A 14,892-nucleotide genomic window follows, 5' to 3' on the forward strand; every position below is an offset into this window, starting at 1 on the left:
TGTGACTTGAAAAGATAGTGGGCAGTAATATATGGATTAATCTCCATTGCATTGATTAATTTATTACATATTCACATAATTGATGCATGGGTAATTTATATTATACATAAATCATTTATTTATATGTGCATTTCAATCTCAGCTGCATACCGTTTCCATCAGGAACAGCTTGCGACCATTATGTAATTTCTTAATGCAAGTACTATATTTTATGTATTTATATTTTCTGGGAGGTAGCTATTTTTATGTTGCCTCAAACTTAAAAAAAAAGAATCTGGCATAAATTTAATAACAGAGTTTGATCGAATAAAAGCTTAGTTTGTGAGGAATGAGCAAAAGTAAAAGAAATTCTAAAAATTTAATTGATTTTTGGCTCATGTGCATAGGTCTTTCAGAGCTGTAAATCAAGATTTTTCCTACCAGTACTTATCCAATAACAACCTACCAATTGTTAAAGTACTGAAATTAATGCTTAGGAAAAGTCCTTTTGCTAAAAAAAAAACAGCAGTAATTGATAATAAGAATGGACCATTGGAAAAATTAAACAGAAATAAATGTAAGCCATCAAGACCTCATTGTAAAGGATAATGGTGAAAATCAAATGGATGGATGTGGTGAGAAATGAGATCGTAGGATGAAGAATGGAATCAAAGGAGTCATGGAGTGGTATGCTGCGGAGAGGAATGTGGAGGACTGGCCAAGTCATAAGACATCATTTAACTGTCAAGGAGGTTACGGGAAAGAATAAACATACAGAAGAAAAGGGTCATGGTATCTGTGTAGGGAATAATGGAGGATTTAAAATAGAGTAGGCTGAAATGTTGGCGATGTTATCACTTGAGGGATGGCCACAGGGGTGGTCTGGCCAGGTGAGCTTAGGGGGGCCCATAACACATTTATCGTGAAGCGTGTATGAACTAGGTGTAATAAAAAAGACTCTGATTACTTGAACTAAAATTTATTTGCAATTATAAAATTCAATGCTTTCATGTATTTGTTGCTTTATTTAGAACATATTCAGAGTAAAAAGATTATATTAATAATGCATAAAATAAAGGTGTTAGAAGATGAAATAGAACCAGATGCTGTTTTAAACGAGTTATTCAAAAAGGATATTTTATATTTTTTTAGATTTCAGTGCAGTTTCAAAGGGAGAAAATTCACTAAATATACAATAGATCCATAATACATAAATAAATTTTATTAGCTGTAAAATTATCACTTTTCATATTATTTTTTCTCACAAAATTGCTATTTTTATTTAATTTATCTAGTTCTTATGAGCTAGAATAGCATCAAAATCCACTTCCGAACATGCAATATCGAAAAAAATTTTGGGGAGGACCCACAAATCTCTCATCATGAGCCCCAGCCAAGGGTGCCCAATGGATATGGGATCCGGTGCAGACAGGCAATCTTAGAACTGAATAACATACAAAGGAAAGCTGCATGATAAGTCAAAAACTGCAATGGGCGTACAAACAGCTTTACCCAGATGTTAAGTGAATTAGGCTGGGAGACTCATAGGCTGCATGCTTGGCTTAGATTGCTTGAAAAATTGAGAAAAGATGTCTTTAAGAGCAACACTGAGAACATCATTTTAGAGCTGCTATATATTTCCCGTACAACAGAATGGGCATAACTATAGGAATTAACCCCTTGGTTGGGGGCAGAAATTTCCTTATCTTTCACCTGGTGGGGAGCAAATCCACCGATTTTTGGAGATGCTGTTTTCAAAAAAAATTATAGTAAAGCTATTGCACAAAAATGGCAACATACTTAAAATATACTGGTATAGAACCTCTGAAAAAGCAAAAAACATGCAATGATGCATACAGAATGAATATTCACGCCTTCTCCGTATAACATTGCGACGCGATGGCACGTGCGACTATAGTCGCGCTCCCCACATGGGGAGCGGAGTCCGCTTGCGACTATAGTCGCTCTCCCCAGTTAAGGGATTAAGACTAGGAGGGGTTTTAGGTGCAACTAATAGTGGGGTGTTTGGGAGTATGGAATACCCGCCAGGGTAAACAGGAGGTGTGAGGGGCCTCCCCAGAAAAATTTTAGGATAAATAGTGAATTTTACGGCTCTCTGAGGGGTATTTTTAATAATCCTTATGTTATTATCTAAGTAATATTAATGCAATTAAGTAAAATGGAGATAAATTTATAATTTATCTCAGCTCTGGGGGGGGGTTATTATTATTATTAGGGGGGGTTTATTATTGGGATTATCCCCCAAAACCCCCTCTCGCTGTGCCACTGCAACAGTAGCGTTAAATTAAGAGAGATATTTTGCAGCACAGACATAGATATGGGAATTTGTTCTTCCCCTGAGCCATGAAGGACCTTAATAAATGCTAGTCATGATTATGTGTGAGCATTTGCTCTTAATATGTAAACGGCTGTTGTCCTAATACCCCATGCCAGATGACTTTTTAAGCAGCCAGGGGGGGTAGAAAGATACGGAAGAAAAAGGGATTTTTTCTACAACTGATAGCAAAAGTTGCACATGTCTAGACTTCACGAAGTAATCAAGAAAAAAATCAATTTTGAGAAGGAATCTTCAAAACTGCTAAGAAATACGTAGTTACCCTTTGAAAAAACTTTTAAAGGACGTGAAAAGAAAAGAAGACAGGGAGAATAAAATTGGTAGTCTAGGATTGTTGATTTTAAGGAGATGAGGACCCCTGCAGAACAGTTACTACTTTCCATATTAAAAATCATATGTTCCGTAAATAATATTTTATCTTTTCTGGCCATTATGATACGCTTTGCTGAAGTTGAGTGACATATCATTTTTAAATTAGCGGGTGATGGCTACCCCAACTTTCCACTGTTTTTTGTGAATTACCAACACTTCCACATTGATAGTTTTTGGAATTGGATCGATTGCGCTAAATATTTTTTTCTTATTGCGGATAAATTTTGGCTATTTGTTAAAATTGAAAGATTTGGGTAAATTAAAACAGGCAGTCAAAAGTCTTTTCCACGAGCAAGTGATTTTCGGGGTTGATTGTGGGTTGTGATTAATGGTGATAGGTAAATATCGGAAGTGTTGGTGAGCATGATTAGCCAACTTCTATCACCGGGACGACGAAGTTGACTGAAGTTGACAGATGTAAAGAAACGCATCATGGCAGTAGTTTTCCGATGCATGTACTGCAAATTTCTCGCCTAAAAGATTTCATTAAGCTTGCATTACAAAAATAAAACGAAGCATGGAACTTCCAAGTTGAGTTTATCTTACTGTTGTGGTTCATAGGATCGATAATGTTGAGGGCGACTTAAATATTTCCTCATATTTATGTCAGAATGATATGTTTTCATTAATCTGTAGCTAATGTTTATTAAGTCTAATGAGAACCCTTACATATACTGTGTGTATTTATAAAATACGTAATGCATCCTTTGAATTGGCGTGATAGCTCGTCTGGTTTTGGTTTAAATGTGTGTCGTTTGTGTGCTACTGTTAACGACGTTCTGCTGCCAATATATTCTGAGTCGAGTGAGGTGGATAAGATTGAATTCAAGATTCGGAAGTGTCTACCCATTACGGTAAACGAAATTAGTATATTTGCTGAAGGTGTATTTTGTATCTATCATTTTGTAGTTCCTTTCTCTTGTCAGCATTGTTTACTGCAGTCTTTGGTGGTGAAAGTAGAACTTATGGGTGTTACCTCGATTTTTTCAGATAAACAAGGATGATGACAAGCCTCAGCAAGTTTGCTTAGATTGTGTTTCGAAACTAAATGTCTCTTATGAGTTGTTGGAGCAAAGTGTGGCGGCAGAATATAAATTTGAATCTGTTTTGGACCCGAGGCTATCGAATGAGAAAGAAACAAATGGAAGTATATCTGTACAGGTATGATGATTTCACTCGTGCATTTACTCGTCACATCTCTTGTTGTGGTTATCAGGTACTCCATTAGAAACCAAACATTTGTACCTCTGAAACAACATTAGGGTAACAAAATACCGAGGTCCGATAAATAGTGTTGGATATAAATTTTTAGTGGAATTGCGTATGCAAATGAACCTATAATCTCATCCAGATTGATCATTTTAATATTTATTAACAAAATGATTAATTTTTAGTTGCTGGAGAATCCCAGTCAGATGTGTTTGTGCCTTGGGAAGTTAGCTTTCAAATTTTTAATCATTTGGAAGGCCAGTAGTCTAGCCTTTTTTAGATCACCAAAGGCAAAACATTTGCGCTCTACTATTACAATAGACGCACAGAGGATGATTTGCTATTTATCAATTTTTTCAAATAGTGTATTATTATTATTATTTTAACGTCAATAAATGTATGCAACATTAGTGAGTTTGTCCCACCAATTCTAACACATGGTTGGGTTTGTTTTCTGCTTAAATTATTTGCTGGTATTAATTCAATGGGGACCATTATCTCCATGTCTATGAGTTCATGATCATCCTTATACTTGTAACCTTTTTATGCCCTTAAACTTGCGAACATGCTCTCAGTGTATGGAGCTTCGTTGGAGAGGCATTGGAGATCTGATTTGAGGCCTTTCAAATGAAAAGTCATTGGTGTATAGGCCATCTTACCCTTCCGTCCCCTCTCTGTGGAACCTCAGCCCCATTCGCAGGCTAAGGGTCTAGACTCATCAGCCATTCATCCAACCCTCTCGTAGCACGTGGCTGCGGTATGTCGTTTGTACACAACTACAACAGAATGAGATTTTTCAGTTGGTCACTGAATGTGTTGTCATCCACTGTGAATTTAAATGAGTTTACTTAACCCTTAGAGAGCGGTAACGTTTTTATGTGCGTTTCTCGCTGACTGTGGCATTTACCCAAAATTTTAATTGCTACCTGAGTATGTATCTTGCACTTGGGCACTTTTCCTAACCATATGAATCACTAAGGGTCTTAACTCTACCAGACCAGGCCTCATGGCAGGGAGTGCCTCCTTCACAGGGGGTCTCTTCTGCACTGGCTGGCAGCTAAAATCGTGAACTCCTGTAGCCCAAGGGTTAAGATACTATTGGAGGGCAATCCAAACTTTGTAGGGAATAAACTATACTAGAGATGCTAGTCAATGCTAATCCTTGCTAGGGCAAACACTCTATGGCAAACATTGGGATTAAATAATAACCATAATTTTTATTTGCCCAAAGATCATGTGCTCATGATATCAGACACGTCAAGATATGTACAATGGAAATTGGTAGATGATAAAACCAAGCACAAGGCAAATGGTTGAGAATGTTACACAATCAGGTCCTGTTAAAATGTTAATCAATACAGGTTCAAGTTATCCATGTTGGTATTCATTTACCAATTAAAATAAGTTCTTGTGCAATAAATTACAAACCTTTTGTAATGCACAAAGTAACGGAATGTTTTTTATTTGATTGGGAAGTTTGTTAAAAAGTTAAAAACCCATTTCCTGTGGGCCAAAACTTGACGTCCTGGTCCTAACACTACCTTGATGTGGATGTTAAATAGATTGCGCTTTGGACATATTTGAAAAAAGATTAGGTCGATAGACTATAAATCTCCACAGACCCATGATAGAGTGGTGAAATTTTTTAAGTATCCATCATTGATGTATTAGGATAGCGAGTTGAGGTTCTTACTACATAATTCTCTGTTGTTAATATTTTTGGACTAGGTCATCTTTTCAACTCTCTCATGACCAGTTTCCTTTTGTCATATGTATACACATCTGGGATTTTGCTGGCCTCGAAAGGCATGTCAGAACCTCATGAGAGTGATAATTAGTAGTAGGCAAGGATTTGCGTTGCAGAACTTAGCAATAGCTTTCAAGATTCCTTCTCAATGCTGCAATTACATGAATAGTAGTGGAGTTGAATCAAAAACCTTGGATGGCCATTTACTGCAAGTGGCAGATGGTGTATATGATGGTGGTATGTCATGGTGCATGTATCTAATGGTGGGATATCATGGACATTTCGAGGATCTGAGTACATGTGTTGGAACTATAGGAGCAGGTTACGCTGTATCTGACTCTGCTCAGCAGATTTGAAATGGAATTTTTCAAATACATTTCATACTTGGAGGGGGAAGGTGCCCCCTCTTGGTTAACGCATGGGATGGTCATTTGCGTTAAATAAATGTGGAGGTCTTCATGGATGGAAAATGGGAGTCATTTTTGCCAAGTGTCTTCTTACTGTTTCATGTTGCTGACACTTGAAGATATGTGATATCCTAGGCATGCTTTCAGTGCTTCTAAACAGTTGTGGATTCAAATGATTCTTCCATGGTTATTTTGAAGCTGTAATACTGGTCCTATACGGTGTTTTGGTCGACCTAGCCCTAAATATTTGCGTAAATTTATTGTAAAGAGACTTATATTGCATTTGGAGTATCATTAATTAGGGGCCATTGGCTCGAATAATGTCCTTTCATTGGTGCCAATGCATTTAATTTATTTTTCTGGAGCTTAATCCATGCATCTTGTGATATTTTTCTATCATAGTGTACATCTCCTCCTGTGAATGAGTCTGCTGATGGGGCAGTTTCTGGAGATATACGTTTGCCATCGGAGCAGCCTGATGAAGATCCTCTTACACCTGAACCCCTACCCAGGCATCTCTTTCTACCAGTTGCTCCGCAGCCACCTCCTCTCTGGGATGTAGATCCATTGGGATCAACCCCACCACCTTGTCATTCCTCTGATGAAGAAAACCACCCACTTGTTTCATCTCCGCAAAAGATCTCTACCTCAGTTGATCCTAAACCAGGCACAGCAACAGGTAAGGAACAAATTTATACTTCCCTCTTAGTAAAATTAATACTTTTTGGGTTTATTACTGAAGAAATTCTTCTTATTCACTGTGGTTTCGCATTTTGATGTACCAATATACAATGTATGTATTTAGCTGTATAATGACAGAAGAAATTTAAACCTTAGGTTCGTAAACGTTTGTTTACCTTATAGAAATGAATCCCCTATCCCTTTTTATCCCCTATTAAATAGATTTAATTTACTTGATTTCCTATGCATGCCATAAATTTATGTTGCCCTTAATTGTGTACTATTACTGACTGGGTGGAGCTGGTAACTACTTGTATGTACATGCAATCGGGGGCGCAGCTAGGAATCAAGGCTGGGGGGGGGGTTGTAGGCGCAACATAGGTGTGGGGGTATTGCATACCCACCAGGGTAAGTGGGAGTTGCGGGGGCCCTCCTCCAGAAAATTTTAAGTTTAATGGTTCAAAATAACTAGTTTTACCGCTTTATGAGAGACGTTTGATTAATCCTAACACTATTATATAAGTAATACTAATCCATTAAGTAAATTGGACTAAACTTAAAAATTTCTCTGAGCTCTGGGGGGGGTTTATCCCCCAAAACCCCCCTCGCTGCGCCACTGCATGCAGTACTTAAATTAATTAGTTCCAAATGTTTAATATTCATTCAACGGTTAGAAAAAAGTTTGTCCCCCAAGTGATAAAAGTATTTGGCAAGAAGATGATTTACTATTTTGCTAAAACCATTATTATAACGTGAATGGTAATGAATGTGAAGTATTGCACTGCAAAATAAATTTTTGTATGTATTTGTTGGACAGAGATTGCCAAGCAAAGATAGAAATTATAGCTAATAAATTTAAAATCAAGTGTATAAAAGGCCTTGAAAAAATTAATGTTGGCCTTTCATAATAAATGTTGTAAAAATGTAACATATGATTAATTCCAATGCCTTAATGGTGTGCAAGTAATTGACAAAGTTTTCACTTACTTTCAGGGACCAATGCAGCAGAGGTGGAAGGAACACCGGCTGCATCATTAACAGTGCATACAGCTCATTTGTCAAGCGATGGTGTGATTGTGCTTGGAAAGGCAGAAGGGCTTCAAAGCTCCTCCATGAACCACACAACAAACACTCACAGGGTTGATTCCACTCAAGAACAAACGTCTACTCAGCAAGTGCCTGATGGTGATTGTCAGGTTAGCCTCTTTTCACCATGGCAGGCTTGCCTGTTACTTAAATCCGGTCTCCCACGGTCAAATTTGCATCAAAAGTTTTGGACCAATGAATTGCATCAACAAATTTTTGCATCAAAATTTTTGGACCAAAAATTTTGATGCAAATTTGTATGCAACTGAATGGGGGTCTGAATAAACAAATGTGGAAGCTTGTGAAGTGGAGGTTTCTGTCATTTTTAGCAGTTGAAATTGTCTGAGCAGGCCTCTTGAACATTAAAGAGTCGAAAGAAAGACAACGGAGGGAGTGTTGGACTTGGCCTTGGCCAGAAAGGGGATATGAAGGCATTGGAATAGGCGTGCTAACCATGTTGAGAAAGAGTTGGTTGCCAAAATTCCAGTAAATTATTGACATTAATTGACGACGTTTGATGATATTTTCATGTCCCTTATCAGCAAGGTTGAGGGCAGAATAAAATACCAGGATACAAACGTGAGGCAGTTCATTCCTGCAAGGAAAATGTTATTAATAAATGATGGATATTGTTGTTGAAATGATGTTATGAATAGTGCTGTAAACGTGTATTGAAATCACATTTTTTTCTCTCCTATTCGAGCAGTTGCTAAAATAAGGTCCTTATCCTATAATCGTAGTGATCGAAACGGGCAGCTGTAGTGTTTCACGGGTGGTCATTTCTCCAGCTGCTTGCTCGCTCGGAATCGCATATGCCCTCCACAAAGCTAACCTGTAGAATTCAGACTCGATACCTTAAGTAAATCCTTTATTCTTTCCAAAACACCCCTCCTTGTATTGCGAGTCTAAAAGAATGCTTCATTCTTATTAATCATGAACTCATTATTATGGATTTCCTAGTTGAGAGTTTCCAATGTTCGCTCATTTTTACTTTTAGAACCACACCAGGCGATGAAATAGATGATCAGGAATGTATATATATACTTGAAATAATGTTTTGTGAGTTCACTTCACGGCATGGTGGCATCATAGATTCAAAACTAAACCTTTTAATATGCCATACATTATTTATGAAAAAACTTAACCAGTTTCGACATTTTCAGGTCTTATCAAGAGGTGAACAATAATGATCATGACATGAAAAGATGGAAACCGGTTGGATTTTTAATGCATACTGTGTGGAATACAACAAAGTTTACTTTTGTGTCCATAATAATTATAATGCTCATGCAGACAATAAATAAGTTAAACCTGTGTGGCCTGTGTGTCAGCGCTTGGCGATGCTTTTTTGTCAAAGGCCCCGATTGGTTGGTTTCATCCAATTGGATGAAAATTTAGAACCTGTCCTATCCATTTGGACAAAACTGAGTTTGGTCCAAGTGATAGGACCAAAAACCAGCAGGATGAAATTTTGACAGTAGGAGATGGTGCGCGTCAGTTGTATCAAAATTTGATGCAAATATTTTGTTGCAAATTTGACCATGGGACATCAGCTTAATGTTTTTCCTAAGCATTCTGAAGTTGAAAATAGATGAGAAATCAACCTGGTTTTGATTTGTTATTGTTTGGTATCTTGTAGAATGTAACGATTCATTCAGTCGTGCTCCCTAGATATCAAACAGAATTTTATTCTGTAAGGATGTCTGTAGTTTTTGGCACATGGGTCATTCCTCCCAAATTCGACAAAGTGTTTGCCCTTTGGGTGTTCGATTTTGTCCAAATTTGGCCTATCGTCTTCATTATATTGGGAAATGAAAAAAGTCTTTGAAATGCATGCAATGGTTTACCACATACTGCCATGTTGTAAAACTGCAAGTTTACGAAAGTGCCTTTGAATTATGTTTCATGTATCTCGAATTCATTTTAAAGTTGTTGAATTGAAAAAGTTTATTAATGGATCTTGTTATGAAATTTAAACAATTCAGGAATTGATAAATGGGATGCATTATGCCCAAAAGCCACTGTGGCATCTTCCTTTGGAGCTGAACTTGAAGTAGTCAGTTCTCCAGATCTTACCAGATTGCTTCATTTTCCCTCTTTTTTTCACCAAATTTGGCTTACTAGCCAATGGGTTCAGCACACTCCAGGTAAGGAAATTTACTGAAAACTAAATGGGGAGTGAAACTCCTAGAATCAACTAATGTTCCAACAAAAACCTTTCACCGATCAAGCCAATGCCCGATGAAGAAATTAAAAAAGAAAAATAAAACTGCCTCTGCTTTGGGACCATTTCTTTGAAAGGTTACATAGGTCAGAACTGAAAAAGATAATCCAGAATTAGAAGATGACTTTCACCAACCTGCAAGAAAATAATTATTTAGTTGAGGAATAATGTACTGCAGGGAAGAAAATTGCATATAGTAATGTATGTAATGGGTTGTACTTACAGCATATAAAAAATGAGGAAAATCGAAGACCAGTGAATGCTTTTATATCTTCCTTATTTCCAGAGATATGACGTCTAATGTGAAGATACTTTTGTAAAATTGCTGTTTTACAACATTGCAATGTCTTGTAAACCATTTCTTTTATCACAAGAAGATTCTGGGGTTTTTGTTTTCTCATCAAATGGATATGATAGGCCAAATTTGGTTGAAATCATTGACGCAAGGGATAATAACGTGGTGGAATGACTTGCATGTATACACTGCACTTTAGGAACAATTAATCCATGTTGCTCACAGTGGTATTAGCACTAAAAATACTAATTTGAAGACATATTTAGTTTAGTTTTTGCTCTTCTATTGGTTTGGTTTTTGTTTTCATGCCGAATGAAAGTGCAGGTTTAAACAAAGTTTTTCATTTTTTGCCAGGATATTTTGGTGATGGTTGAGCTTAAGTACAAAGATGTTTTACTGAGTGACCCCCATGTTGAAGCTACAGGAGCCAACACCCATAGTGTGCCTACATTCATATCTGCTGAATCTGGAGATCAACAGAACTTGGCTACTGTCTCTATTGAAGCTAATGCCTCTACAATCCCTTCTGGTTCCGGTGGAGGCAACACCCTAGTCCCTCAGGCCACTGTGGTCCTGGATGCATCAGGGTGAGTTTACATTTATATGGGATTCTAAAGTGTATGTGTTAATGTAGTCCATTCAATGGAGGTTGTAAGATATTTATTGCTTTGGATGGAAAACCAAAATTAGGGACTATATTCAGAGGAGGACTATATTCGGAGAAATACGGTTTATTTTTAACCTCAAGTCCTTGCCGAAATGACATTTAACTCAAGGTCTGTAGTTTTGGACCTCAATGCGATATTAGAAGAGTTTTGTGTCCTATAGCCTAAGGTTTGGGATTAAACCAGTGCAATTTATTCCAGAAAATATTCTTAATTAAGTTCAAAAAAATTCTAGTTCTTCTGGTTTCCATGAAATTTGGTTGAGACATGATGAAAAGGCTGGTTGGAAAATGACGCACAAAACTTTTATTTTAATTTTGTTTTTCAATGGAATGAAAATAATGTGGTGTATTTGTTTGGAGGTGCCATGGTTTTAGGGTCATTTGTGGAAATACCACTCTCAATCAAGGAACAACCCTTAGGAACCCTATCTCCTGCCTCCATTGCTAGATGCAGCATGAGATGATTTGGCCATTAACCTCATTCCTCACCTCTTTTCACCACAGCCTACCTATTAAGCCAGTATTGCACATAGTATCTCCTCCATCCTTCTCCCTTTACCTTAATTGTTCCTGTTAATGTTGGTTTTTCCATTTGACTGTCATTATCTGAGAAAGCCTTGCAGCTATCATAAAACATCCCACCCATAAAACATCCCACCTTGCAGAAAATCCTATCCTCTGAGACCTGCAGGGTGTGTAACATCAACCCTTCTCCCTGGTACCACAACCATAAAGGTTTTATTGGCTCCAAAAACAGGCGTTTTCCATGCACTGGTGGCTGAAAACTTGGTGTTTTTTTCTCAGCCCAGTTAAGTGGCACAATGTGACATAATCCTCCAAGAAAGTTTTATTTACAAGCTACCAGGCGTTATTTCTGTCATAAAAGAGTACCTCATAACTATGGAAACAATGGGACATTGTTCAGGGGAAAATGAAGCTCATGAGGTTCTCACATGCTGCATCCCCAATCATTGAATTGCATTATCAAAAATAACGGCTCTAAAGCAAACAATCGGGAGGATGAGAGGGAATTAGGGAAGATATATTATGGTCTGAGATATGAATACCTTCTGTTGATATGCAAGAAATAGAATTTGCTTTATCTATTTTATCCATTAAATAAGTAACCCTTCCACCAAAAGGAATCATACCTATGCCCTTGGTGTGGTAGGGAGGCTGAAGTTAGCATTTACAACTTACTGGTGTAGAGAAAATGAAGTAGTATGTTATTTGGTTTCAATATCTCTGAATGTATTTTTGATATTGCAGCCTTTGAATATTTGAAGGACATTTTTCTTGTAAAAATTGTTGTTATCCCATACATTTTCAGATTCAGATAGAAAAAAATGATGTCCATAGTATAAAAATATTTTGGTAATATACATGGAGCTTTCTATGAAAACATTGCCACTTTTTCTTTACAATCATAGGGTCGCCATGAATCAGTACTTTGAATGCATTTGTACCCAATTTCACAGCTCATGACCCTTTGAACAGAAAAACCCTTAAATGACATATATTAGTCAATTTGTGTGTTTGCAGATCTGGGAGACATGGATGAATCGGGAAATTTTTTCATTATGGTAAAGCCTGGGGATTTCATGGAAATGCCTGGAAAATGTTCGAATCCATAGTATAAAAAATGTGTAGCTGTGAACATTATTAAAAGAGCATTTTTAAGCGATTTTCATTTAACTAGAGTGAGGAAATTTTCTGTATTACATTAATAACCTTTTAGTAGTGTAATTGGATAGATTATTATGTTGTATTATCTCAGTGACTGTTTGGACACTCTTTTGAGTAGAAACGACACTGAAACAGGTCCTTGGTGAAGCCCTTGGGCATCCATTTGCAAAAATCCTCTTAAGTGCTTGGTGGTACTGGAAAGGAACTGGCTCCTACCCTAAATGTGTGAAATTCTCTTTGGCTTAGCCTGGGTTGACCTCTAACCTCACATATCCAAACCAACCTTGATCTCTCTACTTGGATGTTATAAGAGAACCCGTGAATACTTGGGCAATGATTAAAGGTCACACATTTGGTTAGCATACCTAACTTCATTTTGGACAGAGATTTTGACATACTGGAAATCAATGTGATTTTTACAAGAATTATTAAATTTTTTTGTGACAAAAAAAAGTATTCGCTGTTACTCAGATTTGTTTTTGTGTTTGCAGAATAAATTTTCTTGTTGGTGGTATTTTATTGGGATGTTGCTGTCTGAGATAGAAAAGTGCTTCTGGTGATGGAAATTACTGTAGATAATAAGTTGGCTATAAATGTAGTTGAATAATTTCTAGCCAGTAATAAGCGGATTTGAAGATTATGCTCCGGCAAGATATTAAATTGATATAAGAGTTAAATTTTTCATGTGTATCTCAGAGGCCTTATGTTATCCTTTTAATATTTCATGGTGGTATTACTCTGAGAAAATTAGTAAGTAAGTATGTAGAAGTATTAAATGCTTTACAATCAAATTGACAATGAAATTACCTTTTGAATATTTTCCTGCTATGGATGTATATTCCACAAGTGTGTGCCATCATAGTGTCTAGCTGTACTTTTTCATGCTTAAGTGCAGTGGGATTTGTGATGGAATGTCAGAGTTTGTCGCTTTGGGTGGGTTAGGTCATATTTGGCAAGTGTTGTATGCTGTCCACTAAATTAGTACCTTGCGTGCTTGCTTCGATTTCTGACCAAATCAAGGACCCCAAGAGTATCCTTGATTGCAAGTATGTCATGTGACAATGAACACTTCAGTCACTAGATGCCAAAGTTTGAAGCCGGAAAGAGGCAAACTTTGCTTTGATGATCAAAAAGGTGTCTGAAGTATCACGTTGTTTGTTAACGAAGCTCTTTGTCATCTTACTGCCCAATTAATTCCTCCGACATTCCTATTGAAGCAATGATTCTCTAAGCAATGCTTCAATATGCTAAGACTGCCAGTTGTATAAAAAATCACAATTTTTATTAATTTCCTTCAGCACAACCCAGTGCTAAGGGATTTATTTTGGTTTATAGAGTGTTGATGTTGGCATTGGTGTACGAGAGCTTCGATTGTTCATTGACAGGTTCTGGTTTGTTTGTGTGCCCCGAAGATGTATTCGAGTTAGTACATCATGTATACTAAGGTGGATGCATATCTGGACTGGAATTCGGCCCTAGTTCTCGTATTGCTAATTGTACTTTAGTTCAATGAACTAATTTAATGCTTTTGCAATATATCATCAGTAACAAAATGAGGGAAAAGTGGCCGATAAATAGGTCACAACTTAAACCAAACCCTATTCCAGCTTTAAGTATTTGCTTAAAAATAGATAACTTGTAATAGGTCAAATTTTAAATCCATAGGTTTGATAAAATTCAATTCCTTGTCTATATGTATTAATAAAATTTTATTCCTTAAATCACCCTAAATTTTCATAAGAACTAACGATTCTGCATGGAGTGGGAGACCAGCAGATAGTTGAATTGTGGCTCATACTCAAGTTTGTGGCAGTATATTTTCATTATAGGCCTCTCATTCATTGCTCTTGAAGTTTTTACCTAACTATATGACATACTTTGATTTTCTTGTCATTAATTTTCATACCATATTGCCATTGTTACAGTGGAACTTGGTTAGTACGTTCCTCCTTAGTACGTTTTCCTCCTTAGTACGGCGATTTCTTTCGGTCCCGGTACCATCCGAACAAAATACAGGTAAAAGTATTTGGTTAGTACGTTTGAAAAAATTGCGCTTTCCTGGTTATTAGCTCAATTGCTTGCCGTGACGCAACCCGCAATTCGTTCTCTAGTATCTTCTTAAGGGTCGTAAACCTCCGAATTCATGATTTAATTTATTATTACTAGCCATTAACATTCTTGTA

General features: G+C 36.9%; 1 protein-coding gene across 2 annotated transcripts in view; it reads left to right on the forward strand.

Annotated features, from left to right (window-relative positions):
* Window positions 1-3,062: 3,062 nt before the first annotated feature.
* LOC124171020 (xaa-Pro aminopeptidase ApepP-like) overlaps window positions 3,063-14,892 on the forward strand; it is an 83,061-nt gene continuing 71,231 nt past the window's right edge. The window contains exons 1-5 of one of the 2 annotated variants that reach the window (XM_046550154.1): window positions 3,063-3,561; window positions 3,698-3,868; window positions 6,473-6,749; window positions 7,745-7,947; window positions 10,711-10,943. In XM_046550154.1, coding sequence (XP_046406110.1) covers window positions 3,406-3,561; window positions 3,698-3,868; window positions 6,473-6,749; window positions 7,745-7,947; window positions 10,711-10,943 — 1,040 coding nt within the window. In that variant the 5' untranslated portion in view covers window positions 3,063-3,405. The remainder of the gene's footprint in view (window positions 3,562-3,697; window positions 3,869-6,472; window positions 6,750-7,744; window positions 7,948-10,710; window positions 10,944-14,892) is intronic. The other variant, XM_046550152.1, reaches the window with a different exon arrangement.

This window comes from Ischnura elegans, chromosome X (genome assembly GCF_921293095.1).
Source record: "Ischnura elegans chromosome X, ioIscEleg1.1, whole genome shotgun sequence".
Lineage (NCBI taxonomy): Eukaryota > Metazoa > Arthropoda > Insecta > Odonata > Coenagrionidae > Ischnura > Ischnura elegans.